General features: G+C 30.5%; 1 protein-coding gene across 1 annotated transcript in view; it reads left to right on the top strand.

Annotated features, from left to right (window-relative positions):
- LOC144848055 (semaphorin-5B-like) overlaps positions 1 to 25,160 on the top strand; it is a 55,515-nt gene that overhangs the window by 5,840 nt on the left and 24,515 nt on the right. Inside the window, exons 4-8 of the mRNA XM_078704726.1 lie at positions 4,417 to 4,479; positions 7,276 to 7,374; positions 7,858 to 8,071; positions 11,211 to 11,299; positions 21,460 to 21,492. Of these exons, the coding sequence (XP_078560852.1) occupies positions 4,417 to 4,479; positions 7,276 to 7,374; positions 7,858 to 8,071; positions 11,211 to 11,299; positions 21,460 to 21,492 (498 nt within the window). The remainder of the gene's footprint in view (positions 1 to 4,416; positions 4,480 to 7,275; positions 7,375 to 7,857; positions 8,072 to 11,210; positions 11,300 to 21,459; positions 21,493 to 25,160) is intronic.

Genomic DNA, 25,160 nt, shown 5'->3' with positions numbered 1-25,160 from the left:
GCCTAAAATGAAATCACCCATGTAAAATTTGTTATTGAACACATCAAAAGTTATTGAAATAAACGTATTTATGATTTTCGCTTTAGGCAGGCTAAAGTCTAAGAATTATTTCATGGATGGATTAATAATGTTTTATTTTTACTTCCCGCAGTTAATCCATATCCCTATCTCGCCCCAGGCTGGCCTTTGAATTTAATTTACCCTAGGTGTCAAAATTATTCCTATTTAGCTGCTTGAGATAAAGTAAATATTATATAAATGTTTAGTTTAGTTGGGTATATCAACTGTTACACACCTGACCGATTTTGATACGGGTAATTTTGAAACTGATATTAATTTTTGCCAACAAAGTTTGATGGTGCCAATTCTAAGTCTTTTTTTATTACCAATCAAAACTTGTTGATTCATGCTTTGTCTGAAACCTCTCAACAATATCTCTGTACTTCAAAAGTAACTACAGTATTTTTATTAAAAGAGTAATTGTTTTTGGTTGTAATGAATAAAAAAGTAGTATTCCTGAAAAAAAAATACTTCCGAACCAAACAATATTAAATATTTCCATCTGATAAAGTTAGTTAATAACATCCATCCTGTACTTAAGAACCGTTGCATAAGAATTAAATTAAATTAAGTACTTTTTATCTCCTTCTAATTAAATGCCATTCAAGATATAGACCCACTAATTAAAGACCAGTGTTTTGGTCCTTATAGCTTTAATGGCAATTTCTAACAAACTAGCTAGTGATAATAAAGACCATATTTTAGTTGCACATACTCCAATTTTCCTATTATTTACATTTTGACAATAAAGAGATATGTAAAAGTTGATTTAGGTCAAAATTATTGACTGTTATTGGAGAATGTTATAGAATCGGACTTGCATGTTTTCTTGTTCATGTCCTTCGGATGAGCCATTCAGACGTTGGGCCAATGTACATACATGTCCATCAAATAGAACTCAGTACACTATGCGAACAGAGTATGGAATCGTCTCCCAGTTGTGAATTCAGTTTATTATTTTAATTTTTTTAAATTAATCAATTGTGGAATATTACCACCAGTCAAATATTTCCCAGGGACTTACTAGAGCGCAACCACATATTTTCCATGTAAAATATAACTAGTTATTATATAAAGGATGATTTTAATTATGAGAACGAAAAACAAAATTATTAAATAGTATTGTTTCATTGTTAAGACCTTAAAATAATAATAATGAATTGCTTTTAATAATAATAAAAAATTGAAGAATGCACGTTTCTGACCTTCACATGAGATTGAACCTCTGAGAGATTTTATGGGAAATTTATCGATAACGTTTTTATTTGATTGTTTTCAATGTGAGGAATCCTTCTGAATATATTAAACTGATCATTTTTGGCTTATTCAGACTACACTATGGGAAAATTGAACTAATAGACTGATTTTATTTATTGTATTGTCGGATATTTTGGAAGGGATATAAAAAATGGTTCCTTCCCTCTTCCCAATTGTTTGTTATGCACACAAGATGGAACTTATTGTTATGAATGTGCATTTATATAGTATACCTCTATTAGTTTATTCATCATTCACTATATTTCGTAAAGGTGACAATAAAAGACAAACATATACAAGATGTCTACATAAACAAAGTTTTATTACAAGTCTTTTGGAGTGGAGTTGTAAATTGTCATTAGAAAAAATCATGACATATGACAGGATTTGAACCCATACCTATATTATTTTAAGTTTTGTGAAAGAAGTGGTTCAAAAATCTGAAATAATTCTTAATTAAGTTAGCAACCATTATTATTCGAGGAAGTGGACAAAAACAGCCGAGTTGGTAGGGTATAATAACGGATATTAAACATTTAGTGTTATATTACTTTTATCTGAAATAATGCACAGAAGGAGCCATAATGAATAATCTATAGCTAAGGGCATCACCAACAGTGTAACAAACATTAAACAAAAAACTACTCAGAAAAACCTTGAATGAAAATGTAATTCTATGCCCATTCTCTGATATCAACATCTGTATAAATTTATTATAACATTTGTAATAAATTCTGAAAACATACCAACATTTAATCCGCTGGTATTGAATACATACTCATGTCTTGTCGCATTTCTTTGACAAGATGCAGGTAGCAATACCATTCAGAAATTTCATAAATGTATGTATCTAGAGGCGATATTAATAACCTGTAAGCATAACCCTGTGGAGCCATTCCATCTAGAACCATAAATTTACCCTCACTTTGATCAAGAGGATTAGTAATTAAAGATGATAAGTTTCAGGGGGTATGTTTTGATTTTAATAAAAACAAAACCAAGCATCACATTCACAAGGTAAGGTAAAGATGAGTTCAACAGTGATATTTCGGTCATAAAGAAAGGTTCTACTAAAGGGGAAAATTAATTGGATGGTTTATGTATCTTTGAACCTGTTGTAACTTCTAAAATAAGTTAAGCTTTTGGATGATTAAGCTCCTTGCCAAGCTGTTCCAGGGACGTCGTAGAATCCTATCATGCTAACACCATATTGTCCCTAAAATATATAGCTATATTATCCCTTTTTAGGCCTCATCTTCAGTATTCCTTGCATTTGTTATGGCTTACTGCCAAACTTATAATAATACGACTAATTGTTAACTTTCGTGAAATGTGTTTTCCATATAGAAATAATAGAATATGAATTTATAATAAGTTATAATTGATACAAACAAGAGGTTAGTGTACCCTGCAACGACAAGTGAAAAACACCAGTGGCAGTAACACTCTAGTGTACATTCATGTTCCTATTTTCATTGGTAATATAAACAATAACAATAAACTTTAAACTTGAAGTACAGTACATGGCTTTTACTGTAATTGTTTAGTGCAATAAACTATGCTTTCTTGTAGGCTTATGTAAAAATGTATGCAAGATATTAAACATTATATTAATTAATTAAAACAACTTAATACACTATTATGGCACCTTATGAGACTTTACCAGTTTGTTTTGTTATTTAGAATATAAAGTTCGGTCCAATACAATGATCACAATAGAGGATACCTGAAACCAGATATGTTCCTATTCAGGATCATTCTATTTGTTGTAATCATATCTGAATGCCCCTTGGAGAAATACCCCACTTGTGTGAAGCTCTATCTACACTATAAAACTATAGTTTCACAAAAAATGTGTGATGTGCCCAAATATTGTGGTGATATGCCCAAATATGGTAGTGATATGCCCAAATATGGTAGTGATATGACACCATCATTTCCATATATGGGCACATCACATGTTTTTGTCACATAAAGTTTGATAGTATAGACAGAGAGCGTAAGAGAACACTATGCCAACTGTAACCCAAGTTTTGGCACTTGTTGAGAGGTCCTACAAAAGAAGGGTTTGGTAGTTAAAAGTTTAGCGATACACTACCACGTTTTCCTGTTTGAAATTCGGCATTTGAAATTTGGCATCTGAGAGAAGATTGTTTTTGCTGATTCATATAATAATATTTTAGTATATCAGATGTTCTCATGAAAACATCAATTAAAGTTGATCCATGTAAAGTACAAGATCTGGAGATGCGTTTAGTAAAAAATTTCGGGTATGGGGGAATAGACAAATGTGAAATGGCTTTGTTCAAATCTTCAACTTAACAGTTTTTAGGTATTCTACAGTATGTATTTATATATGAATTTGTGTTGTACTGATATTCAATAATCTTGTTATTAAGTTACCATATTTTAAATTTCATCCATAGTATAACAATATATTTATGAAACTAAGAATGCAAAGTTCAAAGATAAAGAAAGTTCTTTTTCTGTGTACCATTGTCATTGTTGACTAAGCACTTGATATGTCTTCAAGAACCCTTAAACTTCTTAAAAGACTTCACTCTATTGTCCATTATCTTTTTTGATCTTTGACCCTTATTTGTTCTCATACTTTATTATACTGTAGTTGTTTTAACAATGTATGATGGTTGTATATATTGGTACTTGAGTTTTTCAACTATTAAATAATAACAATTATCGTAATATCAAATGTTGAGTACAGGAGATCTGTTGAAATGTATGAGAATAAGTATTACAATTCCTTCTTTAAGAGAATATAACTTTAAATTAAAAGTAATATCAAAATTATTGTACTAGGGCTTGTTTTAAACCACATAGTATCTTTGCTACTAAAAGGGTATCCCACTGTAACATAGCTTTAATTATTGAGTTGAAGCAACATAAATATCAGAAATTAAATAAATTAAAAACTCAAGTCAAGTCAAGTATCATTTATTGTCATTTGTTTTAAGAAAAAAAAATTCTGTTTTCTCTGTTGGCGGAGCACAATATCCAACGGACACAACACGAACTAAAAACAAAAACATTACAAAAAGTGTCTACATGATGTTTAACTCAATGACAATTTTTTTTTTTCAGACTGTGGAATGGCAACCAGATGATAGAACGCAACTTATATGTGCAAGTAAAGGAGAATCAAAGGTAAGAAGACTAGTGTCATATGATCATTCAACTAATACCTTTTGCAGATACATCACTTTGTAATTTAACGTTCAATTTGTTCCAGGTTATTTGATTAATTTTTTTTATAGATATAGATTGCCATTAGCAAGACAAACAAAATTCTTCAACCCATTTTTTAAATAGTTGCGACCATTTTGATTGACACGCCTGAACAAATTCATCACGCATCATACATCAGAACCCATCCTGGAAATGTACCGCTTGTCAAATCATTTCAGTGGATCCTTATAATTAATCGGATTATCAGCGCAGTTAAACACTTTCAGACACGTTTTCGAAAATATTGTCTAATTATTTCTGGCGGTGGTTGTTGTCAGTTTACCGTCTCTTCTAAGATAACATCGCAACGAAGATGATCATATTCTCTGTCGGCTCTGAACCGTTCTCAGCGGAGATACATTTGCAGTATTTACTTTCTCCACAGGCATTTCGAGGGCTTGTTTAATGGATCGGTTGGGGGTGGCGGTATAACAACACATTACGCAAATCTGGTACAATAAAGTTGAAGAGTTGTTTTACCACACTGTTTGTGCAGATTTGGTTTTGTTGATTAAAGGTTCAATATGTGACAGGGATTTTGTACCTTAATGCTGATCTTGTTGCCAAGAGATGTCATGTTTTATACACATAAAGATCATGTTTTAATATCCCTTGGTGATGCCAATCTGAAAACCACTCTCTATGCCTCCATAACTCATTCAATAAACAGAAAAATTTCTTTAAAGACGTATTGTCTCCCCAAAACATGAAAAATGAAGATTAATAAAATCAGATTTTGAATAAGCAAAGTTAATCACTTCCGCAAAAAAAAAACTTTTTACTTATAAAAAGACAAAACAAACTGTTAAATTCAACCAAAAACCCATTGGCTAGCAGCCAATTTGACTATTTTTTTGCTATTTTTTAATTATTATAGAACATCAAAATGGCATATTCAAACAAACAAATCTTTGAATGAACAATTATTTTTTCAGAGGAATAATACATCTTTAATGTTTATTATAAGACTTTAAAAAATTTGATATATCATTATGATATGTACGATTTTAGATATGAAATTTTTTCTTATTTCAATTTCCAGATGAACAAATTAAATTTAAATTGACTTGTCTCCATGTATTACCCCAATTAACCCAATTCTGTATTCTAGTTTTCTTTTCAGCATTAGTCATTAAATTATAAAACAAACTTTAAAAAAACTACTTCTTAATACGCAATGTGGTTCTTATTTGTCTGCCCGCCATGGAAATACACAACAAAAAATGAATTCATTTAGGATACTATTTGACTATTATACATCGATATACAATTAATGAATTAATAAAAATTAGGATCTATATATATAACTTTATTCATCCTGAAATCATTTTTTTTTTTAATTCATGCCTTCCATCTTGATACTACTGCAGACAGGCAGGAAATCTTTTTTTAGTATTTTCAGATGAGGAAGTTTATATTGTACCTGATACTTATCTTATATTACCTCACCCTGCACTACTTTCCAACTATTTATTTACAAATTTATAAATGTTTTGACAGTTATGGAGGCATATTTAAAAATATCTTTCAATAGCAATTGACAAGCATTGGATGACGTTTCTTTTGCTATTTATTCCATCAAGGCCTTGTTAGATCAGCAAAGTGAATATCATCCACTTTACAGGTGTGAAGCCATGTTGTCTGTATGTCCTACATGACTTCATTACTAATTAAACACAGAACACCCTCGGGACTAATTCACAATAGATAAATTCTTTACATCTATTATCATTTCATTGGATTCCTGCTAATTAGGCTGGATTCTAAAACTACAGAAATATAGGTATAGATCATAGCAGAAATATTTATTACATTTTTAATAATCAATTGATAGATATACAGTTACTGTTTGAATAAGATTAATATTAATAAAATATGTATTAATATTTTGTAAGAAACAATTTGTAAAACTTTTTTGTTCCCTTAAAGTAGCATACTTTTTGTTTGCATGTTGTTTCTGTTAATTCTCTGTACAACGCTTTGATCTTCTGGAAAGGCGCTTTATAAATAATGAATAATAATAAGTTCTTTTGAAATTATATTATACATATTTGTGGTGGTGGGGATGGGAGGTCGAATGTGTGGAGGATGAACCTGCCCCCTTCCACTGCTGCCTGACAGATCCCTTCATTCAGTTCGTGACCCTAGGATCTGTTCTTATTTTAGAACCCTGAAAGCATGCCAAAGTTTACTCTGATTATTCCAGATAGATGTTTATCAAAGTTTGACTTAAGCCTCTGTTATTACAAGTGCAGCTTGGAAGGCTATAACTACGATTACGATTAAGATAAACCCCAACTGTATCACTGGGCCTAATTAAACAGTAAATTATCTAAATTGTGCGGTTTATATTACTTAACTTGAGTGAATTTATCTGTCTACTTGAGGGTATTAAACTTCAGTGATGCTAAACCTACTTTTGCCCCGACTAAACAACTAGAAATGTTTATAGATAAATTCGAAATGTTTTACTCTTTTGACATCATTTTTACATACATAAACTCATCCTCATATGTATATTTATTTCAAAATGTCTACCGTGTAGATAAAGCAGAAGATATACAAATAATTTAAACTATTTTATCACAATGATTATCTCTTTTATTTATTTTACTTACTTTTATTGGTTTACTTATAAGTGTATTACCTCCTAAAATGTAGTTGCATGTTATGTTAATGATACTTTAGGCTAATAAGTCACATTTTTTTTTTCAGGAAAATTGTTGTAACTACATTCGAGTGATGCTTCCAAAAGACGACCTCATTTTTACATGTGGTACTTACGCATTCTCGCCACAGTGTACATGGAGAAAGGTTTGTAGGAAAAAAAACAATTGTTAAATTAAAAAGATTATTCATTTTGTATTGTAGTAAGGTATTAAACAAATGTTTAAAAAATAATAAAAACATATTAAAGATGTATTGTCCCTCAAAAACATGAAAAATGAAGATTAATAAAATCAGATTTAAATAGGCCATTTTGCAGTTTTAATAAAGTTATTCACTTCTGTAAAAAAAAAACAAAAAAATAATTATTTCACTTATAAAAAGACAAAAGAAATTTTAAATAAAAGTTAATTTTAACCAAAAAACATTGTCTGACAGACAATTTTAGTATTTTTTGCTTTAAATTTTTCAGATAAATATTTTTTTTTTGATCCAGTTTTTGGTCAAAGTGAATAACTATAATATGTGACATTAAAATGGCATATTCAACAAAAAATTTGAAAAAAAATATTTTAGGGCGACAATATATCTTTAACAGTAATTAAAAAATGATTGTAATGTACCACACAGATCTCCAACTTGACGGAAGTTAGCAGTAAAATGGACGGGATCGCCAAGTGTCCATACAACCCACATCATAATGCCACTGCACTACTCACAAGCACAGGGGATCTTTACAGTGGAACGGTCATGGACTTTATGGCCCGTGACCCAGTTGTGTACCGCACCATGGGACCATCTCCCCAACTAAGAACAGCTCAACTCAACTCTAAATGGCTAAATGGTAATTATAATGTACTTTAAAATGACCTGTGTAATAATTTCTCAGTGTACCTCTTAAAGAGCAAAATTAGATTGTAATTTTAAACAGATTGGAATTGCAACTTAAGTAATTTTGTTCACATAAAATTTGTAATAAACCTGTTTAAATGGTGAATCTGTTAAAGCAATTTTGATTGCTCCATTTTAAACCAATATAACAGTTTTATTTATACATCTACAAAAATTAGAATTTGTAGAATTAAAACTAGCCCTATTCTGAAAATTAAAAGTCCTTGTACTTGACTGAAATTGGTATGGACGACATAGAAGTACTGTCCCTAAATTCCTTTGACCTGGATTAAATTAAATTAAATCTATGTGAGAATTTTCTCTATAGAATAGAATAATGTCTCACTTGTCATTCAAAAGTTACAGAGAGTGTCAAGATTTTCGGTTTGCTTAAGTTGTCTCCCGATTCTTGACCTTGAGTTATTTAGCCAGTCTCCCCCTATTTCCTATGTTAGACATTCAAATACAAACCTCTAGGCATCCCAAATATCAAACTGTCTTCTAGAACAGTGATGTCTATTCTCGTTTAAACCAACCTAATTAGATTAAGTCGGTAAGCCTTTTAGATCTTCCTTGGTCTGCTCCTGACCCATGACCCACTTCTTCTCAATCTCTTGGCTCCTTTATTAACAGTATAATATTATGGTAAAGTATACTATCAGCCTAAGCTAGGTCTATCACTAAGGCCCTTAAATTAGAACTGTTTACCTCAAAGATCAATTTGTTTTTGTGTCCATTAAGCTTTCTATACCACAAGTCTGCACAGAGGCTTCAATGTCAAGGGCCCACCTACATTTTTTTATTTAATGGATGAATGAATCAATCATAATAATCATAATTATTATTTTTTTAATTTCATTCATTTATTTATTTATTTTTTCACAAAAAAATTGTGAAAGAAAATAAAAAAAAGGAAAACTCTCAATATCAGACAATGTCGTGTAAGTTCCACAATTACAATTAATACAATGTGAATAAAAGTAACATTAATAACCAATGCCATTTATTAAAATATGATATTCAACAGAATATACATTAGCAATAGATCCCAGACCTTTTATAAATTTGTTCGAAGGTCTTTTTCAAATTGCAGTGAAAATTAAAGCTCTGTCTGTCTACACTATCAAACTTTATGTGACAAAAAAATGTGATGTGACCATATATGGAAATGATGATGTCATATCACTGCCATATTTGGGCATATCACCATCATATGTGGGTGCATCAAACTTTTTTTGTCATAATAGTTTGATAGTGTAGACAGAGCTTTAAAAATGCACTGTAGCCCGGTAAGACTACCTAAACATATTAATGAATAGGTACTGTACCCTTGTTTGCATTACAATATGCAAACTTTATTTTTATTAAACTTTGCTAAGCAATTAATATTTTCAGCTGTTTCATTTCAAATTGATTTCCTTCCACATTGAGCTGCCTGATATATATTTCCTTGACGTGTTCTCAGCTTCCTATAAAATTAAAACGTTTACTGAGAGGGGGTGAATCCAGAGACAAACGGAGCCGGTGTTCTCCACCGTGCGACACCGCAACCTTCGCAGTTTGGCCGTTAAATAACAAGACAATAATACAGAAAATAATGTTATGAATCTAATTAAAAAGTTCAATGTCTAGTGCTAACATTATGATGAACATATTTGTTATATTGGCTTAATATAAAATTACTCATACTCTCACAGTGAGAATTTTGTAATGACCTAGATATATTTTCATCCACTAACTCGTGGGTTATTTGCATATCGCGTACGTCAAAGTGAAGAGACAAGTTTCTTTCCAGCCTACAATACACCCACATCCATCCTGTAGATTTGTTTGTACCTCGGCTAATGCCGTGTTAATGGCCCTGGATTAACACACATTCTAATACAATGTACATGATCGCATGCACTTTGTATTTAAATTTGCCCACACAAATTGGTAAAAGATAATTGATTTATTATTAAATAAATTCATAAGATTCTAATTAAATTTTTAAAATCTTAATTAAAGTAGATTACGAATTGTTATTTACTGCCTACACATTTGATTCTTTTTTAAACTTATTGAAGTAACCGAGTTGATCGAATTTTGCTCTTTTGGTCTACCTTTTGTTCACTTTACCTTGTGTTGATCTTGAAATTATTAATTTTATTGGTGTTCAATAAATAAATGAAATTTTATTCTAGCAAATAATATTTATAAAAAGCATATTATTATTGTCAAATATGCACAGTCCCCATTAATAATGAACATCAATCAACAACAAAAATTCAAATCATATTCACTGATAGTTTATTAAATTATTTCAAAATATAAAAGAAAAATCAATTTCTTTACTCTTGTCCAACAAAAGTATTTATTAATAAAGTACCAGGCCTTGAACATTGTATCATTTATGGGAATTTTGTTAAAAGTTTAATGTACATTTCCGTTTTTTTTAAATGTAATTTAAATTTTGCCTCTAGTCATCTTAATCATAAAGACAGGTTTCAACACCATTCATTATTTCTACATACAAGGACAACGAGGACTTGGACTAGATGTACAAAGTTAACCATTATATATTAGCATCATAGCCTCTGGTTATTGTATTCAAAACTAATAGTAGTAGATTTTTTGTTTTTTATGTATAGAAAAATAATACAGAGAATTATAAACTCTGTCTAAACTGTAATAATGAACTTTTAAAAATAAGTTTTTTCAAAGTTAGAAACTTCGGCCTACATTTCTAAAATTTGTTACAAGCCTACTGTAGCCTTACAAAACTTTTGGAGAAAAAATCACCTGATACTGGCAGTGATAGGCCTAGTCTTTGACCTAGTCTAGCACTAGACATGGTACATTTCACACACAACTATAACTGCAGCATGCGCCCCTTAAAGCTTGGTTCCCACTAGAAGTATGCAATGCAAGGACGTAGACGTAACACAAGAAAGTTGACCAATGACCAGCAACAGTTCAGAATAATGCATCACTTGTGATTGGTCAAATCCCTTATGTTACATCGTTGCATGCATCTCTAGTGGGAACCAAGCTTAACTCTGCGCTACAACAAAATCACTAGATTTCTTAACATTTGTTATTTATATTTGCAGAACCAAACTTTGTTGCCTCATTTGAGATCGATCCATACATCTATATCTTCTTCCGTGAGACAGCTGTGGAATACACAAACTGTGGAAAGGTGAGTTATTGCTTACTTAATAAATTAATTATAACATTTCCAAATAGAAACCACCAAGTTTCTCCAGAGTCTTAAAAATCTCAACTTTTGTCCACCACTTAAGAAATTTAGTGTCCCTCTGAAATCCTATAGTAGGGATCTTTCAGCACAGATTAACTCATGGTGTCATAAATAGGTGGCTGACCTATGGACAGAAATAAAAGCTTAAAAGAAACACTGTTTTTAGGTAATTTTATGTTATGACCTGATAATTACCTTTTTGCACTTGTGAACTTCAAGTATTGATGTTGAAGGCCCTGTATTGTAAGGTTGTCATGTGTTCTTCATTTGTAGGTTTGTTCTCAGTACCCCCCTAATAGGTGTGGTCAGTCTGTAATTAATAATACTTAAGTTAACACCACATTGGTTGCACATGCAGATAGCAATTAAGCACCTACAGCTTTGAATTTAAATAAACTGTAACTGGCTTATTAAATCATATGTGAATGTGTACTGTGTCTGGAAAGAAGTCACAAATGTTGGGAGTGGGTTTTGGTAAACCACAGTACGAAGGCTAATATATTACAATCATTCATTCATTGTATTTACCACCTGATAAACTAGAAAGAAATGTATTTATTTATGGCAGACCCTTGTCATCAGCTTATTTAAAAATGTTCCACTTCAATTTCATGCATGAACCTAAAACCAAGAGAGCTTGTACTTTGACCCAATTTGATTAAAAAATGGTTTGATTTGTTACTTTTTACTATTAATGTACTATTGGTACTTGGTGCATTGATCCCTTACAGCTCATAACTCTAGCTCTATAGTATTAGTATGCCTAAAATAAGAGAGTTTTGGTTCTGTTTTATATGAAACATATTAATAGTTCCTTCAAATCATTGATCAATAAGCTTCTAATTGATAAATTAAGAGGGACTGTAAAAAGAACTCATTTATTAATGAAGGTTAAACTATAATTGTTTAGCATAACTTATAAACTTAAGAATTTTCTTTTAATTGCAATGAAGTGGTTCTGAAGGGCACCTATTTAGAGGTACAAATGAGAGACAGTGAAATGGCAGGCTACTTGTCTAGTTTGAAGTATAAAACCCATCTTTTAATTTAAAGTACATTCCTCATTTAATGCCCATTAGAGTCAAGAAGTTGTTAATCAGTTCTGAACAATGCAATACTTCCCAGATGAATATCAAGAGAAAGAGAGTTTTTTATGTGTTTGTTTTGTACAAAAACTTTTTGCTAGTAATTACATGCATCCATATATATTGTGCTATAGTAGTCCTAACGAATATGAGCCCTATTGACAAGAATATGAACAAAAGTATATACTGAAGAAAAACAAACTGTAATTTTAAATATTGATTGTTATTGAAGTTTTGTAAATCGCACAACAAATGATAAATCGCATGTCATGTAATATTGGTTAACTATCTTAATTAAAATGTAATCCTGAGGCTTCTCTGCATTGATTGGATGTCGATGGTGATACTCATCTAGTTTATATTGGAAATGTCTTTCAAGAAATTCACATGCCCTGTATGGCGCGCCAAGCTCTCATTTATTGGGCGTGCCATAGCCCTATAGTACATTTCTTCAGTGCAATAAAAGGATACAGAAAGAAATCCAGCATTTATGAGGCAACCAATTTCTATCTATTATTATAAAATAAATTGTTGCAACACCTGTCTTTCATAATTGACAGACATGTTCTGTTATCATGTCTTGGCCCTCGTTAACATAGACAATAGCAACATTTATGTTAAAATTATGTTAAAGGTGGAGTAGGCAATTAACAGCCTACGTTTTATACACTAACAAATAAATAGAAAACTTGAGATACAGAACTTATTGTTTGAAATAGACACAATTACTGTTTAATGGTCGCAGTGGACATGTTTGTGTTTCAATTTGTACAATACCTGAATTGTACAAGTACGGATATTGTTTCTTTTTCTCTCTTGTTTTTATATTATTCTATTTTTATAATCTTTGTTTGTTTGTACACTTTATATGACCTTGTTTGAAAGACAGTGCTTGTTGTTTTTTGGTCATTTTTAAACTCATTAATCTTTATATTAGTTCACAATGTAGAATTTTCTATTTATATGTTATTCATTTTTTTAGATAGTTATTTTTGTCACATTTGAGGGAAATAAACATTTATCTCAATTATTTAAAAAATAGATTCCAAAGTTTGGATTTGTATTGTTTTAAAGAACATTAATTACACCGGAAGCTTGTATTGATTTTTTTACATTCAATCTTGTTATTCTCTTTGTAGAAACTAAGTATCACTATACTGTGTATTTCCTATATTGGATATTTGTTAATGTTTTAGCATAGTTGTCATGATCAATTTTTAAAGAGAAAAGCTTAAAATGTATTTATATACTTTGGAAGTTAGTAATTACCTATTCCAATAGGTGTAGACATATATGGTCATAACCTACCTATCCTATCATGGTCAGTCACATATAATAATGGTTCATAGTTTTAATAACTGCTTTGCAAATAATTATTCCCAGACCCAGTGACAGATTGGGTTTGTATATCTGTCTACCCACAATATAGTCTCTTCCTATAACTTATAAGAAATAAGCTATAACTTATTAAATGAAGACACTTGTCTTGGTGAGGATTCAAGTGGGTTATTTTTCTTGGCAGTGTACATATAAGCAACATTCTACTAAACAACATAATATTTGTTAGGTATTAATGTTCTTGACTAGTAACTGAATAGATACACCCATCAAGTTTGACAAAAAAAGTCTGATGTGCCAAATATGGTAATGATATGACATCATCATGTCAATATGGGCACATCACATTTTGTTTGTCACATAAAGTTTGATAGTGTAGACAGAGCTTAAGAAGACCATTTAGTATCTGGCAACTTAACATGCATTAACTCTTATAACACTCAAATCCTAAACAGCCAACCATCATTACAATGATGTGCTCGGCAGTTGTGTAATTTATTACATTTATTTTCTCATCACCTGCCACTTCCATCACTAACCAACTGCTTTCTGAAAAATATCTGTTTAAACATTGTTAGAACCCCTATCCTGTTCTGATTGACACTGCAGGTAGACACAGCTATTATGAACACTTCTTAATATATCCTGATTTGAAATTTATAGGTATCTTGATAAGTTGCAGTAGATAAACTTTCACATTTAAAATCTAATAAAATATTATAAAATATTATTATAGACTACACATGTTGTTATGTAGGACAACACACTATTTGTCAAACTAGTTTAATAGTTTTTACAGAGCTTGTACACACTGACGTATAATTATTCAATTTAATGTTGGATTTAAGTGGAGTAATAATTAAGTAATTACCTACACATTGTTCTGTCCTTTATTATCTATAGCACATAGCTTCAATTTGATTTTTAAGTATTTTCTTTAAATATTGTTTGAATGTTTTCATGGTGGGAACTGTTGAGTTTCTTGACGTTTCAATCAATATACTTTGGTCGTCCTTAGCAGTGAGAATGCAGAAAGTCCAGGAAACTAGGAATATATATACAAACGCCAAGAAACTCTACAATTCTTTTCAGAACTAAATATATGTGGTGTACCACAAACTGTATATCAACATATTATTCTATTTTAGCAAGAAATGTAGGGCCAATCACAAAATTGTTAACACTTTAAAGGATTTACAATAAAAGGGTTTTACATGCCTCCAAGGTCTTTCTTTTGTTAAACATAAAAACTGTCTCCAAGCTTTGTGTTTATATATACTGTATACAATTCACTGTCATATGATAAGACAAAATTGGGATCATGCGTACCTAATAGTATTAATAGTCAACTTTCTCTTTCAAAAAGATAGTTTAATGTGGTGTTATACTGCAGGATTAAGAGAATCATACATGTTGTATGCTGGGCTAATCTACCTAGACTATTTTGGGCCTTAAGCCCAGAATTATTTTCATCAAGAATCACTGATACTTCGCGATAACCTCCTGCAATCAACTTTTTTGATACAGAGTACATTGCTCTGAACTCTGACAGCTGAAAAAATTATAAATCAATAATAGTAATATATAGAAGTATTTTCTTTCATTATTATGGTAATAAAAATATACAAATATCATGAGTGGAGCTATAGCTTGGTGGTTAATATACTTGCCTTCCAATCCCAAATTCCAGGGTTCAATCCTGACCTAGTATCGGGGTTCAATACTGACCTAGTGCCAGGGTTGTAACTCGCGACTCTTTCAACTCCACTCCCTAAGCATCAAATGAGACTTAGTTTATTATTAAATAATTTATCCATCCTGTAATTAGCAAGTTGCTTGCTGTTGGATGCATATGACTTTTTTTTTAAATACAATTTGTCATCAGGAAGATTAAAAAAGAATCAAATTGATCCAATTTCAAATAACCCCTTAATGGGCCCGACCATTCACCTATATTTAAATGGAAACACAATATAAGTCTGAAACGCAATTTTAAGCAAAAGGAACCTTTTTATGTAAAGTAAACATAGCCTGTAGATAAACTAAACACGGTTATATTTCCATAAACTTATAGTATTTGTTATGTATTTATCCAAACTGACACTGTTACGGTGGAATTGTCGCGGATTGTATCAAATTCCAACGCATTTTATTTCTTTGTCTGCGTTAAGATTTATAAAAGCTGTCATATCTTTTGACTTTGGACAACGGATTAACTGGTTGGATAGAAGCTATTGGTGCAAAACAAATTGTCAATTCTAAAATGCTTTTAGAGAATTTAATGGAAAATACTGTGGGTGTTTATTTTTGAGTTATGAGTTATTTGGATATCTTCCAACTAGAATATACAATATATGGTTTAATAAGAATTAGTTTAATAAGCCTATCTTTGGATACTAGCCCATCCCCACTTTCATATGGAATGACCCATATAGACCAACCATGGTAACAGTGGTATATAAACCATCTACCAAAACCAAATTTTGGTAATCCAGACAGTAAAACATTTTGTTCATTAGATTTGTTATATTCCTAAACTCATGTCTACACTATCAAACTTTATGGGACAAAAAAATGTGATGTGCCCATATAATGGACATGATGATGTCATATAACTACCATATTTGGGTACATCACTTTTTTTGTCAAGGTAGTTTGATAGTGTAGACAGAGCTTAAGCCTATATAATAATACAACTTGTTAAATTAATAACAGCGCAATTAGTATGTTCAACAACCAATATATTCTACATTTCATAAACACAGTACAGTTTCAAACAAGACTCTCAACACGTTGAGGCACCTATAATTAAATTGAAAACTTGGCACGCGAACACAGATTATATCACAAATTAATTTCTATACATATAAAGAAGTTATTGACTACAGAATCCTAAATGCATCAATAATTTTTCATTTTTACATTTTTTATATTTCATAAAAAAGGACAATGCACATTCTGCACCCACAAATAAATGCCATTTGGGGCCGAATCAACAAAAAATCAAATCTGATCACGGTTGAATTAAACCTAATTTCTCTATGTGTGCCAATAGAAAATATGACTAGTTCTTTTGAAGTATTCTAATATTTTACATATTAATAATAAATATAAAAATTAGATAATATTGGTGTTTGCAAAAAGAATACACAGCCATCTGTTGCATTGTGAGTCTTATATTGAAATGTTTAGTAATTAATCTTGTCACGTAAAATGTTGTTAGCATTCCTTTCGCATTGTTCGTCCCCAACGCACCTGTTTTTGTAACAGTAAATTATATTCATCTTCTCCGCTGGGATGATGCAATATTACAAATGTTTTTATAAGAACACGACTAAGATTACCAAAAGACAAAAACATAATAAAACAATAACGTCAAGTTTGATAAATGTTTTTTTTTTCCTTTTGGTAAACCATTAAAAATATTTTTGCTACGTTTCGGCTACTTGCATCGGTAACCTGTTTATCATCGCTCATCCTTATCCTAGTAAGTACAGTAAGTCTGTTGAAATGAAGTGAAAACAGAGTGAGAAGCCTCAAAATCCAAATAAAAACTGAACAGAAAGTTTCATTAAAAGATATAGAAAATTAGACAAATTGATTTACAAAAAAAAAAATTATAGTCATGATTAATGGCCATGTAGTTTGAACTTTAAACTAGGCTTTGATTGACTAAGTACCAACAGCTTAACGACTCATCTGAAAGATGACATTCTTTTTTAATAGATTCAACTTGAAAATAGATATTAATGAAATAGAATATCAGAAAGTGGTTCTCACCATGGTATGAATGCAAACATGTCATTCTTCATTTAATATTTAATAATTTAACAATTATTCAAACAATTGGCTATGACTGTTTATCATCATCTAACAATTGTTTTTAAAATATTACAAATACTTTGCTTGAGTCACAAATGAATCCATCGTTGCTATCATAATTTCAACAGATGTAATATTTTCTACTCTTTTATGTTTTGTATTGATTAATGATTATTAATTAAAAGTACAAATTAAGATTAATTAATAGTGTCATAAATTATTTTAAGGAATTTGTGCCACTGTTTCCAAGTGGCTTCCAAATAAACTATTGTTTGACATAATAAACAATACATTTCCATTACATTATTATTTTTAATAATTAATTAATTATTTGATCATGAGGATAATGTTTATAATTTAAATTACATGTAATGTTTGCATTCTTAATTAAGTGAATTAATTAATAGTCTATTTATATTAGAAAAAAAGAACCCTGTAGTGTAAAGTTGTATATTCATACCGTATTGAGTCAACATTTATTTCATGAAAACTTTTAATATCATTTAAACACATTTTTTATTTATGATATTTGCCAGAGACCTTGAGAATAATTATTATTAATGAAATTACTTGTAACATTTTATTTTATGTATGATCATAGTCTTGTTTTCTAATTTTATCCTCAAATAAATGTTTAAATGACTTTCATAATCAAATGTTCCTGTGACTAAATGAGTAAATTACATCGTTACATGTTGAATTTGAATACATGCCTTCCTATATTGCTAGAATTTGTTGACACTCCCTTGGCCGAGCATTTCTGTTTTTGACTGGTTTATATCCCCTTGGAACTGTCCCTGATGTTAGGAGCGTGGGCCCAACTATGCAATTTATGCTTCTGCTGATATACAGTATATATCATGCGATGAATGGAAATTTGACCAGCTTGCAAGAGTTGTATACTTTACCTCCATTGTTGGACAAAATGATTTGATGATTGTAATTCATTTAACATTTTATAACTTACTGATCGTCAAAGCTCTGTCTACACTATCAAACTTTATGTGACAAAACAAGTGTGATGTGCCCATATATGGACATGATGATGTCATATAACTACCATATTTGGGCATATCACTACCATAATTGGGCATATCACTACCATATTTGGTAGTTTGATAGTGTAGACAGGGTTTAAGGGATGTTTTAAGGGATATCTTTACTTCCATACATTTAGCCCTTTTAGAGTAGGTCTATCAGTATAAACATGGAGAACCTCCATGGTATAAATATGATCATAATCGTTAAAAAAATTGTTTTTAATTTTTCTTAAACTTTCTTGATGAATAACTTTGATTTGATTCTATACACTTAATAATAAGCAAAATGCATGAAGTATGGGAATTATACAGTACAGCAAACTCCGCACCTGACAAACTCTTTATGTTATCACCTCTGTTTTCATGAAATATACAGTACAGCAAGGAGGTATAATAGTAATACCTCCCTAGATAGTACAGCATATCCCAAAGAAAAATGTCCGCACCTGACAAACTCTTTTGGCTATCACCTCTGTTTACATCATTCACATGAGCAATAACATCACATACCACATGATCTATAAACATTGGGTTCTGTTTGTTTATTTGAGGTTTTTTTCAAGTTTATTTGCCAGACATACTTGGTCCTCTTCAAATAAACTAACATACCACTTTCACTCAACAGTAGTCATTTTTGATTGATAAGCATTTCATTTCAGTTTTCAGAAACCCAAGACATGTTGGAATAACTTTAAATAAACATCGTTTTAACATAATAGCTTTTTAATTACATGTTCACACTCAGTAGAAGAATGTGAGAATGGGCTTTAAAATACTTAGGAATGAAATAAGAGTACATTACATTGAGACTTTATTACATATTTATACACTGTACAGTACTGTAAACAAATAGTAACAAAATTAACAAAACTGTAGCAATTCTTGGAAATAAAGTACAGTAACAAAAGTAACCCGATCTTGCAAATAATTATTTTACACTACAATTTGTATGTTGACTTTACTGGGGTAATCTATGTATTGTTCTCATACAAAATACAAATTTATATCAAACTAATAACCGCCACCTCAAATGCCTTATCTTTATACACCATCTCGAGTGTGGATTACTGTATCGCCAAACTTATTGTCCACATGCTATGATTTCACCAAATAAGAATGTTTTCTTAGTCTTAAATTTTGATTATAAAACTTGCCCATTAAATTTAATGAACCATTCATAATTCGTTTTGTTTGTTTGTGTTTTTCATTTTGTAATAAACTACCAAGCCTAGAAAATGCCTCTGTGCAAATAAGCAAAACTTAGTCAACGGTTTTTGTGATTGTAACATAGTATAGTAAATAAATGGACATTTTTCTAATTTGAAACAGTTGTAAAATGATTTAATTTGTCAACAACTGTGAGTAGGAGATGATGGGGTCTATGTTTTAAAATGGTCATGGTTGCAATAACCTTGGCGTGCTATTGAAATGATTATGGTAATGACAGATTGGCTATGTCTAAATGTACTGTAATGTATTACTCATAAGTACCATACTTGTACTTCATTGCTACACTCTTCTGAAAAGTATAGGGACTATACATTTTGTCACCATCGAATTGCCGTTGCAAATTTGGAAGTTTTCTCTTAGACCATGGGAAAGATTACAATCCATGATTCCATCTTTATTTTTATAAAGAACATTAAATCAGAAGTAGGCCTACATACTACATTTTTAAAGAGGGGATTCGTTTTCCCACAAAAGAGGCAAGCAAGCTCAAGCTAAGTTTGTTAGGCTATCTAACTCTATTCCATCACTTTCTGTCTCTAGTTTTAAAAGTGCACTTCAAGAAAAAGTGAAGTGTGTTTGAACACTTGAATCCTCCTGGCTACAGGCTTGTGATAGCCAATAATTGCTGGTATGACATTCACATCAAAATCATTTTATTTTTCTGTTGATACTTAAATTTGTAATCACGATAATTCTTAGTGAGAGATTACCATGTTTATTTGTGATTGCTGGGAGGAGAGACACTTAAACTCCTTTCATAAAATCCTACCAGACAAGCTAAACAAACAGTGAAACTGAGCAATTTCTGGATGCTAAATCTCAAGTGACCATCTGGGGTGGAAATTATTTGTACAAGTCATTTGGGCTTCAAAATATTAAGCTAGATTTCTTAAACTTATTTAGATGTTTATATACTAAATGTAAACTTTAAACTTTGAGATGCTGAGTTAAGAGTTGCTCTAACATAGTAGCACCATTTTTGGAAGATGTAATGGTATTTAAGAAAACTTAATGGCCTAAACTTTCAGATTTAGAAGGGGCACTTTCTAAATTTTTGTAATAGTGTGTACAAATTGAGTATAATGTAAGTTTAATTGAAATCAAATTTAGATTTCTGGAAGATATTAAAATCTCATTACGTTTTTCATTTAAATAAAGATTTGTTTGTAGGTGACGTCAAATTCTAGCTAATCTAGCTAGTACATCTTAAAAAATAATTTAAAGAAAAACAAATGTCATACTCATGCCAAATGGATAAACCATGTTATATGAATAAACTTTGACCAATTTGTTTGTGTGTTAAGTCATTTAATTTTAAATTTAGATATTTCTATAGGGCACCAATAACCGGGTCATGTACTGTATCCATGAATGACCACATTATGTTCTTAAAACACAGTTGTTCTTTTTAAAATGAATTTTAATAATTTTGAATATATAACTTATTATATAGGCTATAGGTTATGTGTTGTGTTACACAGAGCTAACTGTTGTACAAAAGGCATTTATTGTATGCCAATATTTGTTTATCACTTTTTCCACAACAATTTTAATTATTATAAAACATTGTTTTTTTTTCTTTTAGGCTATCTACTCAAGGGTGGCACGAATTTGTAAGGTAAGAACTTTGTACATAATATCATATTTAAACAAAATTAACTCATTTACTTCCAGCATAACTTGTATCTTTGGTTGGGAAGAGATAAAGTTATAAGGTGGGTGTAATTTGGACATGTTTCAGAAAGCTGAATCAGTTAAATCGCCCATATAATAGTTGGCAGACCAATGAAAATGGGAAGTCATTCTTTGATATTGTTAAGTCTAAAGAAACAAAATCTTAAAAAAAGGCTTATAAAGACGTCCCAAAAGAATTTTTATTAATCAAGACATGCAGATCAGTTTGACATAATCATTTGGCTGTTGAAATATTTTCTGGTTCTTTAGCCATCATAATCTATTAAAACCTCAGGAGTGTAGTTTGCGTATGCCGACATTTAATACGAATGTTTTTCTTTTTAATGATGGCGATGCAGATGTAGGTCGCTCAATGTTGTATTTCAACATAGTTATGTAATGTGATGTATTTAAAATATTGCATCAAGTTAAAATGTTGAGACCTTTAATTATACGCACATGTTTAAACAACATCTGTGCATAAATTTACTGCACCCATGTTTTCTCTTCCTTAAAATAGCTCATGCACCCTTTATTAGTACTATTTATTATGTGCTCACTTGCAAAATTCCAGTGGCTATCAATTATCCTATAACTACTGTGATTATTTGTAAAAGTAAAGCCTATGCTTTTAGCTTGGCTATTCTAATGACATAGGCTGCATTATTAATGTATGGGAGGCCATAGAGAAAATAAATTAATAATCAGTTAGGGGTCAGAAACTTTTGGACTGCTACCAACTTTGAACATCAAACATTTTGGTCAGCTTTCTGATGTGTTTAATTGGTTCCATAGTTAAGAAATAAACTTTGTTATTAATAAACTTTGTTATTACTTCTAATCTAACATCAAAAGTTGAGAAATATCACAAACTTATCGTTTTATTACAATATCTGTAAATGACAGTCATAAAAAATGACCTTTAAATATAGTATTAATACATAAATATGTAACTTTAAAAGCATCATATAATTTTTAATATGCCACTTCTGAATATTTTCTAATGACATGGTCAACAGCATGTCTAATTGCAATTTAACGAGTTAGACATATATGTTTTCTCATTGGGGGCTTGGCAGTTTAAGCTCTGTCTACACTATCAAACTTTATGTGACACAAAAATGTGATGTGCCCATATATGGACATGATGATGTCATATCACTACCATATTTGGGCATATCACTACCATATTTGGGCATATCACTACCATATTTGAGCAGATCATACTTTTTTTGTCAAACTAGTTTGATAGTGTATAGCTTTACACGTTACTGCAGTATGTTGGAATGACTCACAGGGATCGGATTGTTACTATCTGCAGTCCAACTAATTTTCAAAGTATTTAAATAATTTATTTAAAAAATGTTAAAATCCTGAAAAACTCCATTTAATTTGAGAGCATAAAGTAGTTTAAATTTCCGAAATGTCTCTAGCAATCTCCATTAAATAAGTAATTTTTGGTGTAAACTTGTAACAGACACGTGAAAAAAACTATTTAAAAAAAAGCTGTGAACCTTGACTTGAAATGTGAACAGCAGGTCACATTTGTTTCTATTCAAATCTATGATTTCTCTTCTACTTTCGGAATGTTTGTTTTAAATTAAAAACACCTTTTTGATTTTCTGCACCCATTATTGTTGATGTTCAGTATTTTATTGGTACTCATTTTAGACTCAGTAGCACATACCTTTCGGTGGTGCGTCCATACAAATATAAACAAGATATAAAAGGTAAATGATGATTAAACTTACATGATTTCGGGGTAAACATGACAAATCATCATGAAGAAATTATAAAAAAGCAAAAACAAATAAATATATAAAATTTAAAAAAAATGTTATATTTTGTACCTGTGTAAATATCAAATTTAAAAAGAACAAATCATATGTATACAAAAATAATAATTAAATCCAAAGGCAAATTACTGAAAAAATGACAATGCTGTGGTTATCAGTGGCTGGCTCAATGGAGATACAAAAAAAAAAGCGAAAAGCTAAATCAAAACGATAATGTAAAACAGCCAGAAAAGTTAGCAGAGCTTTCGGGCAACACTAGCCCTTCATCAGTGTAAAATAATAATTAATATCTCTATGTAACTAAAAGTCATGTAAATAAGAATTGATACACTTACTTGATATTATCTTAGAAATACATTTTTTTATGGATTTTTTTGGTTAAATTCCATAATAAATTTGACATTGATATTGGGTGATAGAGGATATAGTTGTGAATCCTAGGGGAAATACAATAATTGTAAAGAGGATTTGCAAACCCATGACTTCATATAATGAGAGCTATCGAGGTTCAAATAATTACAATTTTATCCCTCGTATTGATAAAATATGATAAGATAAAGAGACTGGCTTAACCTTCGCTTAGGCCATATTGAAAGACAAAGAAGGAGACAATATTTTTATAATAGAAAACATGTTTTTCCAGTTTAGTCTTTGTAGTTACCGATATCGTTTGTTGTTTTGTGCGGCTTTTAAAAAAGGTCTTCAATATACGTTAATGAATAGGCAAGGTTAATACGATGAAACATGGCATACAAAACAACTATAAAAAATAATCTAAAAAATCTGCACAAATAAAAAAAAAATTGCTATCATTGTTTGGTATTATTAGCCGAAAACAGGTAACAATTGTTGTCTATAGCAAGCATTGCAACCAAGTTCTAATAAATTTAATAAACAACTTTAAAAAATTGGCCAAAAAATTATAAATGTTTCTAGGGAAGAAAAATGATTATTATTTTATTAAAAATAAGGTTCATTCATAGGTTAGAAAAAAATGATGGGGTTTTAGATTAATAAGAAAAGATTGACTTAGTATTGTTTTGAAAAGAAAATATAATATATGTATCGGTTATTTGGTTTTTTGAAAAAAAGTAATCGCTATATTAAAATAATATGGGGTTTTAGTATGTAAATAAGCAAAAAGATAGAGTTAGTCTTGTTCTGAAGAAAAAATGTAATATATATACTATATCGTTTAATTCGTTTGGTTACTTTAAAAAAAAAATGAATCGCTGTCTGCTTAGTCATTCGTCAGTAACATAGATATCATGAAGGGAATCTGCACGCATTATAGCAAGGTAAAATGCGGATTTCACTTTGATCATCACGTGCCGTAGCCCTGACCTTTAGGCTCAGACCCACTTTAAATCGTCTGTCTGGGGTGGTGACATTTCCCCATTGATAAGTTTTATGATTAATCAATATAGCAGTAAAGCTTTCCTTCGGAAGATAAATGGGAGATGATGTTAAGGTGCCGTAGGGTTATAATTCTTTGTGGGTTTATGTGGGAGCAGAAAATGCCAGCTTGCTGATTATTTATAAGAGCAACAGGGGAACCAGAGGAACATTAAACATTGATGGTGGCATATTTTATTTATAGTACAAACATCACAATTATACAAACATGAATTATTAAATGACTAAAATAATATGAAATGACTAAAATAATATGGGTGCTAAACTATTTAGTAAGAGTAACAATTTTAACAGTGTATTGCTATGTTTTTTTACTTTGAATTTTACTGAAATTACGCAAATATACACTTACAACAAACAAACTGAAAAAAAAAGAAATACTTTTCAATAAATTGAAATT

The sequence above is a fragment of the Antedon bifida genome, chromosome 1 (assembly GCF_963402885.1).
Source record: "Antedon bifida chromosome 1, ecAntBifi1.1, whole genome shotgun sequence".
Classification (NCBI taxonomy): domain Eukaryota; kingdom Metazoa; phylum Echinodermata; class Crinoidea; order Comatulida; family Antedonidae; genus Antedon; species Antedon bifida.
The sequence above is the reverse complement of the archived record's forward strand: the minus strand, read 5'-3'. Positions and strand labels throughout refer to the sequence as shown.